Source organism: Phasianus colchicus, chromosome 6, assembly GCF_987193195.1.
Source record: "Phasianus colchicus chromosome 6, bPhaCol1.hap1.1, whole genome shotgun sequence".
Classification (NCBI taxonomy): Eukaryota; Metazoa; Chordata; class Aves; order Galliformes; family Phasianidae; genus Phasianus; species Phasianus colchicus.
The window spans coordinates 43,117,724-43,140,371 of NC_143441.1; the positions used below are offsets into that span (position 1 = coordinate 43,117,724).

Genomic DNA, 22,648 nt, shown 5'->3' on the forward strand with positions numbered 1-22,648 from the left:
AGAAGACTGATGGAATTTTACAATTAACTTGCTAATGGTATGGACAAACCATTAAGTCAAACCACAATAAACTTTTTTGCAGGTGTCCAAAAAGCACTTCCCCCTCCCAAAACCACTGTTTCCAGTTTACACAACATGCTCCCATCTTACCTGATCCAACATGCCCTACATACTTGACAAGGCACTTCCCCGTTTCTATGCTCCACAGCAAAGCAGTATGATCTACAAAGATTGAAAAGTAGCAATAAATATTTGTTACAAACATACACTTTTCACTTTTACCTCTGATTCAACAAGCAAGTTAACTTGGACTGTAAGGAAAAGGCCAGCTCCTCTTTATCATTATTTTACACATATATTTGAAAAATGTTCCTATCATTACAACTTACTTAGCACATCTCTCAAAAGAAGTAAAAGGAGCTACCCCAGTCAGAATGATTTTGCACAAGTACAGAAAGGCAAATTTTTCCTAACTTAAGTATATACTTATGTATAATGTTCTGATCACCTGTCATGAGATTAAGAAACACAAAGAGTTCAGCAATGAAAATCTCAATGTGTCACTAGGAACAAAAGTTCTATACACAAACTATTTACTTTATGCTTAGAAGTCTCAAATGCATGTGTCTGCTGAACACTATGAAAATTTACTTAAAAAGGACTCCAAATGTCACTACTTTACCCACCCACAACCGCAAGTGAATTATTAATACAAGTATTTTTTAACCAAGGAAAACTTTTATCCTGATTTGGAGAACGGCTGCTTCCAAGTTAAATCAGTACAAAGACAAAATGTGCCCCTCAGTGAGCATATAAAAATGATAAAAGTTCAGTTTATGAAGCAAAAAAGGTTTCTGGTCCATAGTATTTGTGTATGGTAAGTTGCCCTCAATTTTTATTTCCTCTTCAAAAGACTGACAACTCAAACTGACTAACTCTAACTGATTATGATTTATTTCCTAATATTGTTGCAAACACACAAGCCTCTAGACTCATTTTTGGATCATCACAGGTACTACTGAATAAGTCAGTAAATCTGTTTCCTCTCTTCAGTGGAGAGTGAGAAATCTAGTTAGATGCATAACAACTGACAAAATAAGGTTTTTAGCTGCCTCTAGATCCTTAAGCAACAGCCCAAAGAGCTTAAGTACACAAGAATATGCAAACTATGAAACCCATGTCAGCAGATTTTATAATGCTAAGTAACACTGATAGAGAACCTTACAGGGAGCAAGACACCTCTTCAAGCAAGCAGCTCCAATAACCTTCCATTTACATCATCCAACAAGCCAGACCTGGCCCTATGGGAAGAGTGACCTGCACCAAAGCTAACTGACATATACTTAAGAAAAATGAGGATGTTTGAATTTTCTACAGGATAAATGCATTTCAAGGAAGGTCCAATTTATTTTTGAGCTACTGAACTCCTTTAAATCAACTCTTTCAGTGTTCAGTGGTGGTATGAAGAATTCAGGTACACTCTTGATGTACACTTGCTTTTATTTAGAGTTTAAACCAGAATTTTCTGAATGTGCAAGCAACACAAAAGCTTACCAGCAGAGGCAGTTCCCAAAACCACTGGCTGAGTTTTCGCAACACTGACATCCCAAATTCCATCCCTGTGGCCAACATATTCCTTTACCAGCTGACAGATTGCTCTTGATGTTGTAGTTTTAAAGCTGGATACAATCTGAAAGAGTAGAAAGATGAAATTTTTCTCACACAGACACAAGATTAAGTAATTATTTTACAAACACAAATAGATACCATTGCTAAGAAATATTTGATGATAGAAAAGCAAGTTGCAAGGCAAACATACTTGATTTCTTACAGCATGCCCCTATTTACAGAAGGCTAAACTACTCTGTACTACAGTAATACAATGTCATTGGAGTAATCAGTTGTACAAATGTAGTGTGAACTTCCTATCAGGTGTGGGTGAGGATTATTAAAAAAAGTCTATTCCCAAACAACTTCATCAGACAACTTAAAGACAGTCCATGAAGTCGAGTGTATTGTCTTTGATAATATGCACTATTGTATGATTCCAATAAAGTACAGAAACATTCAATTTCACAAACTCAACTCCATTTTTTTCAGAACTGCAAAAAGCTAACCACATCAAACACTAACCTGAGAGCACCTGCCAGGTTCTGTGTAATAACACATTTTAAAGGTTCATCAAACATTTAGATGAGTTTGACGATTACATTCCCTCAATGTTAAGGGAAAATAGAGAAGACTCAAATTAATATGTGCATAAATCATACTAAATTAAAGGAAAAAAAAATGTAGCAAAAATGGGAGAACTGCAAGATACTATAAAAAAAGAAAACCGAAAACTCCAGACAATAAAGGTATCACACTTGCAGAAATTTTCAGATAACAGAGGACTGTAGTACTTCTAAAATAAACAAACTTTCTTGCTTTCTTGTAACATTTCCACAGACAACAGAAAACAAGAATGCTAAAAAATTGCTCAAGAAAAAAAAAAGCAAAGCTAAAGTTATAAATATCCTATTATTACCCCACAAATATTTATCTCACAAATTCATAACTGAACTTTGCAAAAGACTTTCTGAAAAGCTTTAAAACAAAAGCAAACAAAGCAATTCTTCAGTGCTTTGCTCAGCATGCAATTACGGGACAGTATCTATCTGCATGACCTGTTGATTCAAAACCTTTGAATACTTCAACACAAACCACATCTTCAACTTCATAAAAGTTAGGAAACTAATTGTCTACATTTCAAATACAGTAAAAGGTATAATACAAAAAACATTAAAAGTTAAAATCCTATTCATTTGTGGTAACAAAAAGGCTCTGAGGCATGTCATTAACTTCTAAAAACCTTAATTTGCTTTAAAGGACATCTTTAAGACTTAAAACTAGAATATTCCAAATCCTGAGCATGACAGCTTTCCAGTGGTAAAATGACAATGCCCTATTGGAATTTCAAATTAACTGTTAGTGTGCATTCCTATTTTATATCAACAGAAGCAACAATCATTAAGGTTGCATTGAAAGGAAAACAGGTTAATGGCAAAAATTAATAGTTCACACTACAGTTTCATAGGTTTTTACTACGACCACATGGATGAGATTTTAACATTGGACATGGTCCTTGAACTAAACTGAATAATAGATGAGAAATGGAACAGTAGAATTAAGTAAACATACAGTGCTCCTCTCAGATTTCAAAATAAGTTTTTCAACTCTCAATCCTATACTCAAACTACACTTGCACTCTGTTATTCTAATTTTGAGTCAAATCCTTATGCAAAAGTTTCTGGGGAAAAACCCCTCTTCTATTAATCAACGAGTACAAACATTTCCAAAACTTCTGCACAGTTCAATAATTACTTAATGACAAGGCCATAATACTCCTTTTTAGTATAAGCCATTTTCTACAAACACAGGGAGTCAGAAATTCAAGAACACTACAAACTTATAGACAGTCATAGATACTGATTTAATTGACACTTTCTCTACACATGAAATCTTTGGGTTGTTGGTTGGTTTTTTTGTTTGTTTTTAATTCCTACTAGCTGTACCTCACTTCATATGCTAGTTATTGGCTCAGCTGGTGTCAAGGTTATTTCTTGGCTCTTTACGCATTCAAACATTTTTCCAAGAAAAGAAAGCAAATGTTTAAATGCCATTGTACAGGTCTGAGGAAAATTTTTAAATTATTTCAGCAGATCTCAAAGTTTCGTATGCAGATAACCAGGTAATATCTGACTGTGTTTCAGCTTTGTCCTATTTGTTAAATCCATATAACTTCACATACTTCCTTCTATACAGAGAACTCAATTCTCTGCAAGTAAACTCAGTCAACTCATTTTTATTTCCCTCATCAAAATGCTAGTTCTCCTTAAAGAGCTATTGCTCGTGCATATGCACACAAATGTTGTCCCCCCTTCACCATCCATTTTTTTCCTAAATGAGTAGTTACTGTAAAAAAAGTAATAGTGTGGTACAAGTAATGAGAAATTAATGCATCCAAGATAAAGATACTGTTCTTCCCGAGGCAGATCTACATAAAAAAAACAGCACTACTCAGCTTAAAGAAACTATAATTTAAGGCAGCCACATTAGTCTCATGAGTACACACTGATGAGTAGAGATTTAATTTGTCTCATACCTTGCTAGTAGATGCCTTGTAAGTTGTCTTTAATTTCTGAGAAAGTTGACTGGTACTATGGCTGGCTGTTGAGACAAATAAATTCAAAGGAAGATATTTCAAACAACATTAATTTATTTTTATAAGTAACTTGTCAATAGATTCCGAGTTTGGACCAACCAAGTACAAAAAAATTACATTCAAAAATACAATTTAAGATTCCTTGTGGTTCTCTGACCTTTTGTTTTCAGTTGTCCTTTGCTCAGTTCAGCTCCATCAATTGTCTGTCCTTCGGCTGCTAAACGCTCATTAAGCGTATCAATCTCTCTACGTACTGATAACAAAAATTCAAATTAATACAAAAAAAGAAGTACCATTAACAATATCATTAACATTCACAATAAGAAGCGTTACGGTTAACAAGTAATGTGTCTTACACTGAAGACAGGAAAAGAGATGAACTTTAATTTTATAGAAGCAATTCTCACAATGACATAAACAAAGACTCATGCTGAATCTTCCAGAGATCTACCTTGACCCAGATTCCAAGGAAAGCATTGGTGGCTTCTAATTAGATATTTTTACTATTAAATGTGACTAAATATTAACAAAGCAATTTCTGTTAAATATATGGTCCACCTATGCTGACTCAAATCCAATAGAAAGCAGAAAACTTACTAATTGTGTAGCTAGTATATTTATGGCAATGTATGTTGCTTCTTGACAAAGACTTCATTAATCATCAAATAGTATTCTTCCCTGACCTCTTGTTTACAGTTAGAGAATCCACAAAAAAAGAGCGCAAAGACACATTTTATTCTTTGAGATACATTAAAAATGCAGAAGAATAATGTATATATTTTACATTCAAGTATTTTGGAAACATTAAGTACCATCAGAATATTTTTTGCACTTAACACAAACTATTCATTTGAAACAAGAATGTGCTTTTCTCTCAATTACTTATAACCCTTGCCAGCGTCATTTGAACAACAGAGCAATGGTACAGCAAGATCAGGTACTCTTAAGAGATTTCCAGTTGCTTAGCTGGTTTAAATGGTTTGATTTCACTTCACAAAGAACATTACCAGTGGCTTACAGTTATTCCTTAAAATCTGGGCTGATATCTTTAAACATCTTCCTCAAGTCAAATTTCATTGAAAGCCTTTAGCCAGGCAGTTTTCAGCTTGTTCTCAAGAATAAGGCTAGGTCTGCCTTTCCCACAAATTCTTACAACTTTCTCAAAAATGTCATTTGTTCCCAGACTTTGAGACAATTTCTGATTTGGGAGAACATGATCCATTAGGATTGTGGTTTTTCCTCATTTCTGAGAAATGCACAACAGAAGTCTCAGTCATAAGCTCTAAAAAAAAAGCCAGCTTACACTTGCATACCACCTCCAGTTTGCTGGAAATGAGTAAAGCAGGATTCTCTTTCCTGTATTTCTACTCACAAACACCTAAACTTACTAAACACAAAATGAAAGAGAAGTAAACAAAGACAGATGACTGAAACAAACAAGTCAGGGAGATTAAAATAAACAGCCAGAAGAATTAAGGAATTAATTAAAGAATTAGAAGAGACTAGAAAGTAGTTGTAATAAGGGAAAGAGAATACACGAAAAACCAGGAAGGAAAACCTGGGATTCTCTACTGAATGTAACTGCAACACCAATGAAGGAGTTAGACCAAGAGCCAAAATAACAGTGAACAACTTGGAAGTCATCCTGGGGGCTGAGAGATCACAAATACCAGGAGTGAAACATACCTTTCTGGAGAAAGGTCCAGAAGTAAAAGAAATGGGATTGATGGAAAATTATTACACTCTGAGAATTACAGGCAAATTCACTGTTTGCTTTTCTGACGAGCTTTTGTGAAGTTTCATGAAAGTTTTATGTAGGGAAAAAAAAAAACAACCAAGAACAAACTTTTCTCACTTCCAGCCAACTTAGCAGGAGACTGAAAAGTCAGGTGTGCAAACTTCCACTAACGTAAAAAAAAAAAAGGCGTAGTGTTGAAAGCATTTAACCAATACAATCTCAGCTTTTTAATAGAATAAAAAAGCAGCACATTTCCAATAACAAAGCAAGAATGTTATTGTAACTTGAGTGTTTAACAGTAAGAATAGCTAAAATGTGGAAAAAGGTTTAACATGGAGCCAAGGTAGACAGGTTTGACAATGCAGAAGCCAAGCTTCCAAAACCCAACAAGGAAAATTTAGGAGGGGCTTTACTATATAGCTGCTTGTGTTACTCCAGATTGTACATCACTTTGGATCACTTCAATATGTTATATTACACGTCATATTTTTTTGCAGATAACACTTGGAGTGTTTTTACTGAGTGTTTTAACTGAGTGCTCAACTTCAAAACTCATGAGCAGCTGCAGGTGCTAGTTACATGATGCACTAACAAGCACTTTCAATACAAGTTCAAAACAACTGTTAAATGCCGCGCAGAAAAACTCAATTGATTACATTACAGCACTCAGTGCAATCTTTTCAAGTACTATCCTAGATTCAATGAGTTGCCAGAAAAACTATATACTCACATTCCAAATTTTCAATATATAAATTTTCAAACTCCCGCTCTATTTGTCCAAAAAGTTCAAGGAGTGTGTTCCGAACAGAAGATGGTAGTTTAGAATCCTAGGAGGCAAAACATCAGGTTTAACATTTAGTTACATATATATACACTAAGTTAAATATGTAATGTATTTAATACATATAATTAAACTTAGCATTAAATTAAAGATGTATATATATACACATCTCTAATTGTGTTTCAATCTTAAGCTCGCTTTAAAAGTTTTCTAACTCCTGACAAAAAGGAAACTTAAAACTTCTTCTGGAATGTAACATCAAATAAAAACTGGGGCACCTTTCTGTACAAGGTAATTTGTGTTATGTACTCTTTCAAAGGACAGAATTCAAGTGCACAGATTTTTTTATACATATATACTGAACAATTATAAAAAAAATACAACTCATTATAGAAAAAAATGAAAAAAGTTGTTGAATTGTCCAAATGCTTTTAGACAAAGAGGAAAAACACCTTTGGTTGACCAAGTATTTCAGAAGTTGACTACACACGACTTAAGGTGTTTTGCAATGATAGTTTATTTACTAAAGCTTTAGACAAACTTACCTTTTAAATAGTTACCTACTCTTATCACTAAATGTAACTAAGCAAGAAAGAAACAGCAATTTCTAATCCCTCTCTCCTCATGTATCATTCTAGAAATCTCCTCTTCACAGAGGATATTTTCAGGCAAATGTACAGAGAAGGGCTGAATTTTTCTTCTGCAGAACTAATCTAACACTTCTGAGGAATAAAAATAAGTACAGGATAAAACCACCAACGAAAGATGTAAATGACCTCAGTACACAGCTGGCTCACGAGTTTCTGTAGGCAGCTGAATTTTATTGACTTGCCTACAAAACAGGGTTCAACACCATGTTTTCAGTAAAGAAACACACACCGCATCCCAACCAACCAAGTATTGATTTCTGCTGGGATTCAAGGTGCATCAGTGCATCAATTACCGAAAGCTGCTGAGAAGACAGCGAGTAAAGACAACTGAATGTAATACACTGATTAACTCAAGATGCAGCATTAACAAATATCTTATAAAATTTAAAGCAAAGTGCACCACTGAAAAATGGCAAGGAAGAAAGGAAAAAATATAGACTAATGACAATATAATAACCACACTAAATCAATCTACTAGCTGCTCTAATCTACAAATATGAATCAATAATTGGGCCATCCTTGTGCAATATACAAGTAAATTCTACTAAAAGTATTCCTTTCTTCAGTTGCTGATACACTGCAACATAGAGCTGGCTTATGCAGTTATTACTTATCTAGTTTGCCAATTGTTTCAAGAAGAGTTTCTGCTTAGTGAGCCTTACCCTAACAGTAAAAAGGCCCAACTACTCCCTTCCCTGAAGGCATTCAAGGCCAGGCTGGATGTGGCTCTGGGCAGCCTGGTCTGGTAGTTGGCAACCCTGCACATAGCAGGGGGGTTGAAACTAGACTGTGGTCCTTTTCAACTCATTCTGTAATTCTATGATTCTTTCCAGCATAACTGTCATCTCAGCATTCACCTATCAAATACATCAGATGTGTGCATTTAAGCAACTTAAAAAAAAAAAAAAAAAGAAAGAAAGAAAATGTGAAATAAAGAAAAGTATTTAATTTCAAAGTCTTGAAATCATCAGCTATTAAAAAAAAATCCAGTCTGCTTCTGCCACAATGCAAATCACCACTATTAGAGGTCTTAAGTTATAGAAAAACCATTACAGAACATAACATTAATACAGGACATCACCCAAATTATAGTGAACATCATTATTTCAAAGGAAGTTTAATGATGATTATGGTTTGTTTCACTGTTCCAGCAAAGCCAAACCAAAAAGAAATTGCTTCCATTCTTATAAACTGAAACACGAACAACTGTGCAAGGTAGCCACTAGAGAGCAGCAGGCATCTTTGATCAAGTCAAGCAACCAGAACTAAACATAATACTCTAGTTCTTACGTTCAGGATGACTATCTTCAGAAAGCCAGATAGGTTATTTATGGACATCGAGTTTAAGGACAAGAGCAAGAGGAATCACTAATAGATGCGCACAGAGCACACCTGCTTTGTGCATGAGTCAGTCTTATATGAACGATGCAATACTTTCAGCTTGCTAATTTCAACTCACAGAAACAGGCACAATGCTGAAAGGAGCAATCCTGTGCTCCTCACAAATTAAGCACTGTTAAGAGAAACACTAAAGATTGAACAAATACTTCAGATTTAACTACCCACTAATTCCGGATTATAAAAGAAGTTCATTTATCCTACTAAAACTTCAGAATATAGGGAAGGTTTTTAAAACCTCCTTCTCAGAGCCTGGAAGCATTAGCAAATCTAAACCAACATGGTTGGTTAAAGTAACCAACATGGTAAAAAAAAAACACAAACATTACCCAGATCTCACTTCATTTATAGCTCCATTGTGAAACAGCATTAATATTCTCTACAAGTTAGAATCGGCCAGTGGACTGTTCAAGGTTAAGTCAACAAATTAAGAAAGATAATTGATGAAGCATTTAAAAATTCTACATATCATACTGTAATACATTTGTAGAGTTTGATGAGAAATACCAAAATAGGTTAATATTTTTGTTTTCTACATAGATGCAGCATCAAGGTTTGATCTCTCAGCTGTCCTTTGTTCCTGAAGTAAGGCTGCAACTGTTTTCAGTTACAGGACATGAGTAGTCTCCTGTGCAGGAAAGTATTTAAATACAACTTTCAGATGACAAAACTAACATTGTAATTAATTGAATAACAGACTCAGTAAGAAAGCCTGTCACAACAGTGAAATACAAGCTATTCACTTCAGAGTACCAGCAGACAGCCCAGAAGAGAAAGTGAGATTTCGCACAGCAAAACAGTATTTCAAAATAACTCTCTGATACAAATCAAGTTTTACATCATCTTTGCCAGGCCCACATTAACACTGCATATTCAGTTTGATACTAAGTAGTCTTCTGTTATTTGCTTATGTTAGCCAGCACTGCTTGAAACACTTCCTGTAGGAGTGTTAGCTACAGTTAATTTCAATATTGTAAGATGAAGCATTAGGCTCCCGACTACATTCACTACTGAGGCTGACATGATTATAAACATTATGGAAGTTTCTTATTGTTCTTCATTCATTTAAATTTACGTGCACAGAAAAACCGCATCTGCAATTGAGACAAGTTCAAAAACAAAACAAAAAACCCCACCGAAAAATATAAGTTAGCTCACACCTGTCAAGCAGGCAGAAATACAGCCAAGTAGAGAGTATTTCACTCTACAGGAAGGAAAGCCAAATTGCGTAACCACCAATACCTTCCCTTTCAGAGTTGTAGTAACAAATATTTCAGTTTATTCGTAGTCCTGAGTAACTACTATTCCAAATTCAAACTTATGAAATCATGAATCATTCTTCAGCTTTGAGATGTGGGGAGATGCAGGGGGAGGCACAGCATGCTGAATAGGGTGTTTCTTTGTTAAAGGTTTTACCACTCATGTAAGAATATGTAAAAGCTAATAAAAGGTTTCATGAGCCTGGAAACTGCCTGAAACACTGCCAGTATCTGCATCAATCATCCTTCAAAGATGGTCAGCATTGAAAGCAAACAAGTCTGTTGTTTCCCTGGCTTTCCTAGATGTATTTCATTACTTATTTTTGTTTTTTTCCACATAGAATACACTGTTCATAAAAAAAACCCCACCCCCCACTAAGGAAGTTACCTAAGCAGAGGTGTATTACTTTACCTGCCCTTCCAACATGTCTCTCTGCAGTCCTGCCCGTTCTTGCTCAGAACTGTTGGTTCTTCGGATCGAAAGACTGTGCGATTTGCGTTTCTGCTTTGCTTGGCGAGCAGATGCACAACTTCCACTTTCTATTGGCATTACTTCAGAAAAACAGCTTCACAGAGGCTCCTACAATAAACTAAGGACAAGCATTAAACATCACCAATTGCTCTGCCAAAGCAACTGAAGTTTAACACTCTTCCTCCAAATAAAAATATTAGGTATACTACATTTTGGAGTTGTTTGGGGTGTCATTAAAGCAGAGAGCTCCTTATTACTTAGAGCTATTTGGGAAACAACATTAAACTCAAAAACATGTAAGTTACTATGCAAATAAAGAATGGGATCATTTTCTGCATTGCTTTTGATTTAGCTAACAAACAACCACAAAAGGAAAAGAGAATTCATTGCCTTCCTGACTTTGGTGAGTACCAGCAGCAATAGCCCCAAAACGCTTCCAGGAAACAATTATTACACATACCATATTTCACTCAAATGCATGCAAAATTAAAACCCAGCTGGAAAATGAAAGCAAACAGACATGATAACTTAGGGACACTGTCAGGTTAGGAATGTATAATGCAACGTTAAGCACTAGTGTACAAAATTGAGTTCATGTGCTTGTTTACGTATAGCAGATGCATGTCCAATGACTTTCCAACATTTCTGACAGCTCACAGTTTCACCATCTTAGAAAGTAAAAGTGCATTTGACCTATCAGGACAGTGAAAGTGAGCCTGACTTGCCAGGCTGCTGTTGCTAATTTTTAAACTTTGGCAGCTTGTTATGTCAAATATGCATTTTAGTATCCTTACAACACCTGACAGTATCACTGAATGGTATTACCATGCATGATCTACTGCTTTCCCCTGCTTAAGAAAAATCAAATGGTGTTTGATTTCTTGCATAAACAAGTGGAGATGTTCTTCAGACAAAATATTTTTATTTATTTTTTAAAAACAAACCATTTCTGGATTTTTTTTTATTTTTTTTTTAATTAAACCCAATATTCAGCAGAAATTACTTTTAGCTTTACAAGGTACCAGCTGCTAAATGTTCCAAGGATTTTAGGAATTATTATTCAATTTTTTTTTTTTAATCATGAACATTGAGAACAAAATAAAAATTCATTCTCCAGCATAAATGATTTCCAAAACAACAATTATAACTTAAAATAACTGCAACAGTCTGCAGAGAAATAGGAGAGCAGAGTTGGCAAAGCTGACAAGGCAACTGAGCTTCCTTTCAGACAAGCTGATCAAAGAAAAATATAAACCAAACCCAGGGCCACTTCCAATTTAAGATCTGCCAACACACCAGATCTCAAGCTAGGAATGAGCACCAGCACTATGAAGAAGATCCAACCTTAACCAGTTTAGTGAATTCAACAGGTATTCTTAACTTTTTAACATATCGTAAAGCCAAGGAAAAGTATTGCTTACTAAAAGAATAAAAACAGCTTTAAGTTTGCCTTTGTTTCTATACCACTGTATAAAAATATATAAAGATAGATAAATAAGACTGGATTTAACTAGGGGTTTTATGCCCATAATCCTCACACCTTCTCAAAAAGTACCCAGTATTTTATTAGCTACTGGAACATCTGAGTTCCAGCAACCTGACACCAAACCCACAGGGAATCTAGAACAAAAATTCAGGTCGTCCCAGTATTCTGTTCTTCATTGAAAGGATTTTATTAATTTCCACTGGACTCTGCACAGTCCTCCCCCGCACCTAATCCCACTGGAGCTTTTCACATGTGATTAATCAGCAGTAACTAATTTGGTTTATATATATATATATAAACCTAAGAAGAAAGTAAAGAACTGCCATTAGATAGTTTCTTATTTCACTAGGTCTCATTTTTCCCTGTGTCTACACGCCTCTATCATAGAAATACAGGGCTGAAACTTAAAAAAAAAAAAAAAGTCAACCCTGTAATCAAGTTACTGCCAATTTTCTGGGCTTCACTGAATATCTTCCTGTTCTTTAACATATGGCTAAGAATTAGGAACAGGCTTGCAGCACTCACCATGTTTGCATTTCTTTTCAAGCTATGACTGGATACCAAACACGACTGAAGATTCTCCTCTTTTCTATTCTCTGTTACCTCACTTGGGAACCACTCTTTCGGTGCTTTTCAGTTTAGAGGTTCCTGCAGTGTGGCCCAATGCAACAAACTGTGTGCAGACAGATGCACTGAACAGTTATACATCTATACATACACACAGTTGCATACAATCACAAAAATCAGCTTACACCATTCACTTAAATGCCACAAAAAGAAATCTAACAACCAGTTCCTGTCAGCTACCGGCTTCTAAGCTGTGGGTGTATACAGAGGCATTAATACGGTTTGTAGTTACTCTTACTATGCATTGTTCTTACTGTGTCAATTTCTACTTGCCCTCTGCTGCCAAGCTACTTCATTTCAGAGCACTTCACCAAGAAACACACTGTTCTGGACTGCTCTGGGACACATATATTCAGTAGCTATAGAGCAGCACACTGTGCCATGTAGAATTTAAAGGGACACGGTCAAGGACGCAAGATGATTATTTTCACAGGGTGAAATTCTCACATGAAATACACAGGAGTTTCTACTTCCACAGCGAACAGAACAGGCCAGATACGAAGCACTCGCCGTGCTCTGCTCAAGCCCCAGCGTGACCACATCCATGCACTGTTTGGGAGAGCAAGCATGCACAGCTCCCTGCAGCGGGCTGCACGCAGCCAGAGCAAAGCTGCAACCGAGAGGCGACAAGCAGGCATGTGCACAGAGACAGGAAGGAGGAACAGAGGGGGTCCGGCTTAACTGCTTTTCATATTACTCTTACTTCCACCAAAAGGCCACGTCACCTTTCAGTAAGGGAGCAGTAACAACCAGTTTATAAAAGCCAGACATAAATTTGAGTACAAAAGTCATGACGGTGTCCCTTTAAACACGAACTTCTCTTTGAAATTTCAGAAATGTTTTCAACACTGGCTGCAACAGTAAGCAGCTGCAGATTTTCCAAGAGTTGATTTTACAGAACAGATCCTTGGCAATACGATGCTAAAAAAATAAGTACATCAGGTGCTCATTTCTAGCAGTTACCTGATTCCCCTCATTACGTAAGGTTGTCAAACAGCGAGAATTACCTGTCCAGAATATCAGTGTCATGTTACATATCCTATGAAAACCACATTAAATATTGATTAGTGAAACAGTCAGTAGTACACAAACCAAAGTATTTCACATTTTTGAAACATCTGTAGTTAGAACACAGCAGGTGATGGGAAGGGGGCAATGGAGTAGGGAACACACATCAAGGCTGAGCGACAAATCTGAGTCAAGCAAACTAAGAAAAAAGGCATTAAAATGACCCCTCACATATCATTAGTCACATAGTGTTAATCAGAACATTCAAATGTTACAAATGGGTTCCGAGAAGCTGCATTCATTTCCCCCCCACATCCCCTTACAAATAGGGCAAGCAGTGTGAAATATCACCAGGAAGGATGGGAATAGCTTCCTGAATAAATGAAGCTGAATTCACAGAAGCTAGAAATAGAGCAGATAAAAGTGAAAAGTGCTTCCAAAAAAATAGAAAAGGGAAAAAAAAGAATGGTATAACTAAAGTATATTCAGTAAAGGCACGCTGGCAAACAAGCACTCCGTTATTACAAGTGAGCTTCTAAACCATGCTGAGCATTTCTGCTCAGCCGTGTTGGAAAATGCCATGTTTGCACAGTGCTCCTCACACAGCGATCTGTCAGAGCTTCAGGAGAATGGCACCAAATGAATTTCTGACCAAGTCAATCAGCAGAAGCAGGGGGAAAAAAAAAATGTCCTAAAAAAGAGTCCACAGGTGATTAGAAAAGAGACCAAAGGTGATTACTACTTCCTGAATGTAAAGACACTTCGGTATTTCAATTACGCTGTTTAATTAAACTCAAATCATACTTTACAGTCTGTTAAATTAAAGTTCTGTCACCTACCTTTCTGTAACAGATGTTACCATGTATTCACAAGAAATAGTTCATTAGAGTAACAGTAAACAGCAGATGTGCAGCCAGTTACCAATTTATTCAGCTACAATAAAGAAATGGCACTGAACAAAGATGCCATTGGTCTTGTTGCCCATGCATACTGGTCTCACTACTCAAAAATTAATTCAGTGCAGCAATCAACCAATTCTACTTGCATGCTTCTACTTCTGAACATGGAATAAGAGCAGCAGGCCGCTGAAAGGAACTCCTGGAGTGTGGATACTGGTGAGCCAGGAAGAAAATGTTTTAAGAAGTGTCAGAGCTCAGACCAAACAGCTACAGTACTGCATTTCCTTTTTTGTTCATTGAAAACAACATACAGGTCTGGAAATTTCAGCACCATCTTACCCAAGATCTCCCTGCTCCATTTTGTTAAAACTTTAGCAATACCAGCACTTACTATTTAAAGGATTGTATCAAAACAATTGTAGTGAATTTCTGTGTGCTCTTAAATCTCTTACACAGTTTCAGGTCTTTCTGTTGCAAATATGCTTCAGAACAAAATTCCAGTGCATACTAAGTAAAAAACAAAGGTTTACTACAACAGTAATTACTGTCCTGTGCAACAACAACACCTTAAGAAATAAAAATGCCAATTAATGTGTTGTTTTCATGCAGCAATGAAGGAAGGGAAAGACAGGAGAATTTTTACAGTTATTAAGTTCTTAATTACATATAACTGAGTTTTGACAGTATTACTTGTGAGTTAAGGGAATTTGAAAGTCAATCTGCACACCTACAACCTTCAGTAATATGCAAAGGTGTCAAATTTAAAAGAGTGAAACTTCCATTTTGAAGTCATAGAATAGAGTCAAAGAATCTATAGAGTTGGAATTGACCTTTAAAGGCCATCTAGCCCAACTCCCCTGCAGTGAACAGGGATACTACAGCTACATCAGGTTACCCAGGGCCTGATCCAGCCTCAATTGAAAGTCTCCAGAGATGGGGCATCAACCACATCTCTAGGCAACCTGTTCCTCACCACTCTCAATGCAAAAGACTTTTTGCTTCTATCTAGCCAAAATCTGCCATCTTTAAGTTTGAAACCTCTTCCCTTTGTTCTATCATCACCAACCCTGCTGAAGAGTCTGTCCCCTTCCTGTAGCTCCCCTTTAGATACTGAAAGGCTGCTATAAGGTCACCTCAAATCCTTCTCTTCTGCAGGCTGAACAGCCCCAGCTCTCTCAGTCTGACCTTGTAGGGAGGTGTTCCATCTCTGGGATCATTTTTGTGGCCCTCTGGATGCGCTCCAAGAGGTCTATGTCCTTCCTGTACAGAGGACTCCACATCTGGACTTCAGTGAACAATTACTTTCAAGGACACTATATATTCAAATGTAGTTGGTTCAGTACGAATTCCAAGAGTACAGCACACCCAAGAAAGTTCAGGTTAAACAGACTTCTTTGTAATACTGGGTGTTTTTCTAAAGATAAATATTTAGGAAACAAAAGCACTCCTGATCATCACAGATGATGCCAGAACCAGTGATAAGTGCACTCAAACACTACAAAACGCACTCAAGCATTACAGCATGACTTGTTTATTCCTAAATTTAGTACTGCATGCTTTCAAACAAAACTGGATGTTATTTGACATGTCAGAGGGGTAATCAGCAACCAGTGAAAAGGTGACAACTTCCTTCATAAAGAAACCGCACAGATGAATTTTAATTACATTATGCAGCTGGAAGCCAGTGATAAAGACTCCAGCACATTAGTAAATACCCACTCTGAGCAAGCTTCTAACACAAAACTGAAGCATAAAGCAGTCCAGTTTTGCTGCTAGCAAGCTTTGATGCTGCCAATTCGACTATGTCAGCAAATGTTGCAATCCCATCAAAATGCATCACTGACTGAGCCTGCCAACTACCACAGCAAAAAAGCCATATCCTTCACCATATATACTTATTTTAGCTGATATTAAACAATAACTACTATTAAAAATAGATGACTTTTTATCCAGAATATGAAAGAAACCTGGTTGGGTCCACTGATATCATCAGAGGAAGAACTCTGAAGTAGAATTGCTGAAGTACTGAAAGCATACAGCATTCCTTAGAGAGCTGTGTTAACCACACTCACTGAATATGCTGTTTCAATTAGCTTAAATACTACATGCAACATACCATACAACCTTGCATTTAACACTGTGAATACCTATCTACCCAAATATGTATTGTGCTTTGTTTTATTAATGAGTATTGATCAACTGATTTTTCTTGGACAGTTCAATAAAGAACATCAAGTCCTGCTAAATGACTTTCTGCCAGCTCAGTCCTAAAGAGCAGCCTCCAAACACGCTTTGTTTCCTTAGCTGTCTCACAGACCCTTTAGCTCTCACTCCTGTATTAGCAAATCCCTAACTGCTCAGGAGCAGTCTGGCTGCATGCACAGGTATGCAAATACAAGACCTGAGGGTGAGGAATCCCAAGGAAGTTCAAGCTCAAAGGTGGTTTACCTTAAACAAAAGTATTTGTTTAAGGAAGCACTGCAGCTCATTTAGAGGCCAGAGTCTTACTGTGCTGTCTCTAAACAAACAATGATCAGGCTTTTACTACCTGCATAGCAGATAAACTGATAGCATGTTTTTATGCAAGCAGAATGATCTCTAATGCCCTCATTTAGGAATACATCAGTTGCTAATAAATTAAAATATTTTACTGTTAAGACAGCAACAGAAGCAAGAAGCTCTGACACTAAGTCTAGCACACTCAGCATGCTTTCCTGAAGCACTGATAAGCAACCTTCACACCACACACTCTCTAAGCATTTCCTCGTATGGCCTACCAGATCTCTGGACAGCACGCAACAGCACAGAAAGTCCCCAGTCCTACTGCTCTGCAACACTAAGTCTCACAACCATCAGTAGGTTCACCAGATGGTGAAAATACAACAAACTTCTCCGGCTTGGAAGGAAACTCTCCCAATTCCTGGTGCTGGTCCATGCTGCAGAGGTTGGAAGCAGCAGCATCCCAAACAGGCCTCATAGCCTGGCCTTCATCTCCCAAAACAAGCTGCAAGCCTTTGCTCCAAGGCCTACAAACTCCACAACATAATCCCTGCCTCATCACAAACACACCAATAACACCACCACTTCTACCTGTATGGTGTAGTAACTCTGGTTTGCAGTTTCTAGTTCGTGCAGAAGCTTCTCATTTCCACGCCACTCACAAGATTCCTCACATGACTTACCAACACTCTCAGGCACTTTAGTCAAGAGGCTCAGCAACTATTAAGAAGTCCTAAATTTAACTGTAAGACAAGGTATGAGCATGTCCACATCAGACAGCCTCAGAGATAGTTATATTTAAATGTAACATAATAAACCTAGTTTAAGGACAAGTGTTCACATAGAGAAAGCAGCATTAAAAATACAAATGACAATGGCCCTTTGCCTTGAATTCTAACATCTCATGAATGCACTTCTCAAATAAATTGCCCCAGCCCACAACACACAAAGCTATGTTAACATTAATACAGAAAGACACATTAGGAATGACACATGCAAGCAAGAGATCTTATCTAATATAAACTATTTGTATGAAAATATATCTTTGAAATCTTGATGTTACCAGCTTGCTTTTTAAAATATCATGTAAAGAAAAATGACAACAGCAGGCTTGCCTGGAAAACTGCTTCAGAACTTTGTTTATTGAGAAAGATACTGCTGTGACGTTCCAAACTGAGTGCCTGAACAATAGAGCGTGCATGATTTCAAGGTGTATTCAGTGACACTGAATCACTCCAAAGAAGTGGTTCCACCAGTTCTTTAAGTAAATCTTCCAGGAGCTACTGTTATAGAAAGCATATGTGGAAACATTGTAACAAGTCAAAATTTGACAGGCTGGAAGAGGCAGCTGCAAAGATAAGGACAGGCAGAAGTCTGTCTTCTCAGGTACGCTGAGAACAGACAGCCCTGAACAGCGACTCAAGGCTCAGCTTGAAAAAGTTTTCCTCATCTTTACACAAGCACAGTCTTCATAGTTTCCTCCTTCTGCACCTGGAAACTGAAATCTACTCAACCTTTGAATATAAGAAATATACTCATTCTCCTCCAACATTCATTTCCACAGTACTGAGCTCAGGCAAAGAGAAAGAAATACTGCAAACGAATCACGGTGAAGGTGAGCCACACGCAGCCGAGTTCCAGGCCGCCTCCCGCTGCCCAAGGCCAGCTCTTGCCAGCAGCCCGGCTCTGCCAGCAGCCCGGCTCTGCCAGCTCTGCCGTCCCTGCCCCGCTGCCCGCGGCCTCCCATTCCCGCTCCACCTGCGCACAGAACAGGACTGAGCCCGCGCGTTACCCAGCCGCCACGCCTGGCCCTTCCTCACGCACACAGCAGTGCACACACAGAGTTCGCAGCCTCCTAAGCCGGCGTCCCCGTCTTCGGCCGCTGCGGGACCGGATGATCCCACAGCCTCAGGCTTAGCGGTTACAAAAATAATAACGGGGCGGCTCTCGCTTTCAGGGACGGCCGCGCAGGTCACCTCGCGGGACCGCGTCGGCAGCAACACGCAGGTAACGGCCCCGGGCCCGGCCCGAGCCCCCGGGGATCCACTGCCGGCCGCGGGGGTCGCGGCGGGCGGGAAGATGGCGGAGGGTCCGCGCCCCGCCGAGGCAGCGGGGAGGGGGCGGCGCGGCCCCGCACTCACCTGTCAGCCCCGGCGGGCGGGCGGGAAGGGGCAGGGCTGCGGGCGGCGGCGGGGGGAGGAGGAGGAGGAGGAGGAGGAAGGCGAGGAAGGGAGGGGAACGGCGGCAGCGAGCAGCCCGGCGCCGCGCTCCGACAACGACGCGCCCGTCGGCTGAGCGGCCCTCGCGGCGACATCCGGCGGTGGGCGGAAGCAACGCGCGGCTCCCGCTCGCCGCCCCGGCGCCATGGAGACCGGGCCCGCCCCGCCCCTCCCTCAGCGCCGCGCTGAGCGCCGAGAGGGTCGGAGCGGCCCGCGTGGGGCCGATACAGCAGGGGGTTGCGGTACTGCCCGCCCGAGTCCCGCCCGCTGCTTCTCCCCCCTGAGGGGCAGCAAACGGCTGCCCGGCGCCTCTGGGGAAACGTGCCTGAAGCACTGCTGGGATTCCTGGGTTTTGGCAGGGAAATGCCAGATCCGTAATTCTCGTTTGTCTGCAGCGTGGCAGGAACGGTAAATCAAGGGCGAGTGCTGCGTTCTGCGAGCGGGCTGCTGGCTTTGAAGCGTACAACTCATAATTGAAATGGGATTTGTTCCTTTGGTGATTAACGCTCAGAAGCCTCCACCTCGCATTCCTATTCATTGCGGCGGATGATGAAAGTCAAAAGAGGCCTCTGCCTAATTATTTCCTCTCCTCCCTCAGATGCCTGCAGCCTCAGAAGAGGTCCGTGGAAAGGCCAGAGAACATGTGCCTTATTGCAAGGGCTAAAATGATTAGCACATTTTCTTTTCATGTCCTTCCCAGCTACAGCTGTGCCAGCCGATCTCTTTTGTCTTCTTTTTTCCTTTCTACCTCCTTTTGTGCACTCTTGCCTTAATTGTATCGACACAGACAAAATCCACGTGGTTTAGCTACATACTGGCATCTTCACTGGACGTTGTGTTCCAAGACAAGCAGCCTAATGGCTTGAGGACATCCTTTTTTTTCCTGTTCCCTTATTTTCAGTGCCACCAAAGGCAGCAGGGAACAGAGCAAAAAGAATATCTCAATAGCTTCAAGGAGAGGGAGACAGCACCAGCAGAAGAAGATGGACAGGAGGTAGAACAGAGCTGTCTGGGGTGGAACACAACCTCAATAGATGCCACTGTTGACCACTTTGAATTCTGTCTGTAATCGGTGCAATTGCAGTTATCTCAGCCATGTTATCCAAGTCACAGCTGAAGTCCTCAGCGATTCAAAACCCAGCTAAATGTTTAAGCCTTATTATCCCTACAAAAATCACATCATCCTAATACAATACTACTGTACCATTACATTTTTTATGGAGGAAGAAATGGGGGGGAAAAATGCCAGAAATCACACATGAATCCACATCCAAGATTTCCCTGCAGTAACACTTCTCTGCAACACTCCCTCCCTCGCTCACTCACTCTCTAACAGCAGGGGGCAATAAAGATAGCACCATTTCTTTCCCGAAGAAGCAATGTGAAATACCGCAGTAAGGAAATGATATTTAAATGATTTCTTCCTTGATAGGGGCCAACTCTCACCTGAAAACCAGCAGGCCTCATATGGAAATGTGTGGTAAATGGCACTGCTATCACACCAGCCCTGTGACCATTTTGGTTTTGATATGCATCCCAGGGGTAACAAGGCACTGTTTAGTCTACAGCAGCAAGTGAAGAACAAACTGCCTTTCACAAGCTACTTGATTTTTAAAAAGGACACTTAGATAACTATACAGGAGCCTAGAAAAATATGGGGCAGGATTAGTCAGCTTATCAAGAGTTAAGTGAGGGTTTTGTTGTCGCTGCTGTTTTGTTATTAAATAAACATTAGTATAGTGGTAAAAGTTAGGGTTTTTTTTTCCTGGATATCACCTTCCAGACCATCTGCAGCTCTCCTTCCTTACTCATGGCTGGATTGAGAACGCATGATACAAGGTTTAGGAAACAAGCAAAAGAATAGAACATTCAAGCTCCAAAACAAAACAAAACAAAACAAAACAAAAATTAAAAAAAAATTCAAAGCCTGCAAAAGTGGAAGCAGGAAAAGGCAGGCTTCCTATCTGGTGCTCAAACTAAAAGAAAGAAAAACAGATCTAGAGGAGAAAAGCACTGTAGGAGATCATTTCTTCCTTCATATAAGAAATTTCTTAATAACTCCTGGCTAAATGTGCTGTTTACTATATTATTTATCATCACCTTATGCTGTGCAGAAGCTTCCAGAAGCTCTCTATCATAACACTTTCCATCACAGCTGTCTATCCTCTGAAGCAAGCTAAAAGCAATGCACCCTTCTGAAAAAGCGTTCTAAGAATGAAGGGCCAAGCAAACTGCAGATTGTTTAGGACAGGGACGTACTACCTGCCAGAACTGATGAAGTGCAGGCTAGTGTTTTCTCTGCATCCTTCAGACAAATATTTTCTGAAGAGCTATGTCTCTGGGCTAGAAGCAGACTTCTAGAAGGATTCCTCAGGGAGATCAGGAGCTGGGAAAGCTCTGTAGCTAAAAAGAGCAAGCTGGCAGTCTTAAGCTTTAGAACAAATGAGCAGGAAGCATTTAAAAAATGGCAGACTGAATGTGATGAATGGAGAAACAATATATTTTCTTTGGCAAATGTAGAACCTCAGTTCTACAGGGGATAGGTTTATTCCACAAGTCTGTGTGTTGTAGATTGAGGTCCAATGCCATGATACTCTGCATTTATTTATCCTATAGTTTGCTGCCTTCTAGTTTACCTTCCTGGGTAATTAAGATGTTCTGCTCCAGTTTGTGGGATTCGCATTTCCCTTTAATTGAGCAGACATGAAATGCCATCAGTGATTTGCAGCTGTTTGAATTTTCAGGTGAAATGACAGACTTCCCAGCAGTGACAAGAAACTGCTTTCTTTGTTTTCCTTCTTGATACAGTGTTTGAAAATAATCAGCAGACTTCAAGAAATGCATAAATTAAATCAAGTCTTAAAGAAATATACGTGTCATCTTTCTGTTTATGCAGGGTGGAGCAAAACTTCTGAGGTTTCAAGGTAATGTATAGCATTACAAAAGCTATGATGTTTTATTTTCACAATAACACAAATAGCTTGTTTGAAGGTACAGGGCAAGGCTGGAGGAGGGGGAGTGAGTGAGATGAAAGATGATACAGATGACATCAAACACCTGATGCTGAAAGTGCTTTTAGTGAAAAGCTTGGGAGATCTCTCACTTGTCTGTTTTGTGATAAGGGTTTGTTTTGACTCTGCTGTCCTTTCTGGCTGCTCGTTTATCTCTTATTATCCACTGGGAACTGGGACACATTGCTCACAAACATCAGTACAGGTGAAATACTTTGCTTCTCTGCCCAGAGCTAAAGACAGACATTTCTGACAGTCAGGTTCTAAAATGCTTCATTACTAGGGAGGAAATATCTTCCTCATACTGTAGGAACACTCTTCTGTGTGCTTCCATTGCATAGCCTGAATAATCACTGTGTATATCTGCACATGTAGAATGACCTGATCTGAGTAGTTC

The 22,648-nt window shown here is 39.1% G+C and overlaps 1 protein-coding gene and 1 long non-coding RNA gene across 4 annotated transcripts in view; one reads left to right on the forward strand and one right to left on the reverse strand.

Moving 5' to 3' along the window:
• WDR37 (WD repeat domain 37) overlaps window positions 1-19,366 on the reverse strand; it is a 45,764-nt gene extending 26,398 nt beyond the window's left edge. The window contains exons 1-8 of one of the 3 annotated variants that reach the window (XM_090143107.1): window positions 19,163-19,366; window positions 13,623-13,654; window positions 10,443-10,620; window positions 6,673-6,769; window positions 4,362-4,457; window positions 4,145-4,209; window positions 1,555-1,690; window positions 151-222 (exon numbers count right to left, since the gene is read on the reverse strand). In XM_090143107.1, coding sequence (XP_089999233.1) covers window positions 151-222; window positions 1,555-1,690; window positions 4,145-4,209; window positions 4,362-4,457; window positions 6,673-6,769; window positions 10,443-10,580 — 604 coding nt within the window. In that variant the 5' untranslated portion in view covers window positions 10,581-10,620; window positions 13,623-13,654; window positions 19,163-19,366. Of the gene's footprint in view, window positions 1-150; window positions 223-1,554; window positions 1,691-4,144; window positions 4,210-4,361; window positions 4,458-6,672; window positions 6,770-10,442; window positions 10,621-12,513; window positions 18,794-19,162 lie in introns of those variants that run through there. The other 2 variants (XM_031615988.2, XM_090143106.1) reach the window with 2 other exon arrangements.
• On the forward strand, window positions 18,952-20,246 carry LOC149917573 (uncharacterized). Its single transcript, XR_016467874.1, has 2 exons — window positions 18,952-19,028; window positions 19,636-20,246. It is a non-coding gene; the product is annotated as an uncharacterized LOC149917573 (long non-coding RNA).
• Window positions 20,247-22,648: the final 2,402 nt, after the last annotated feature.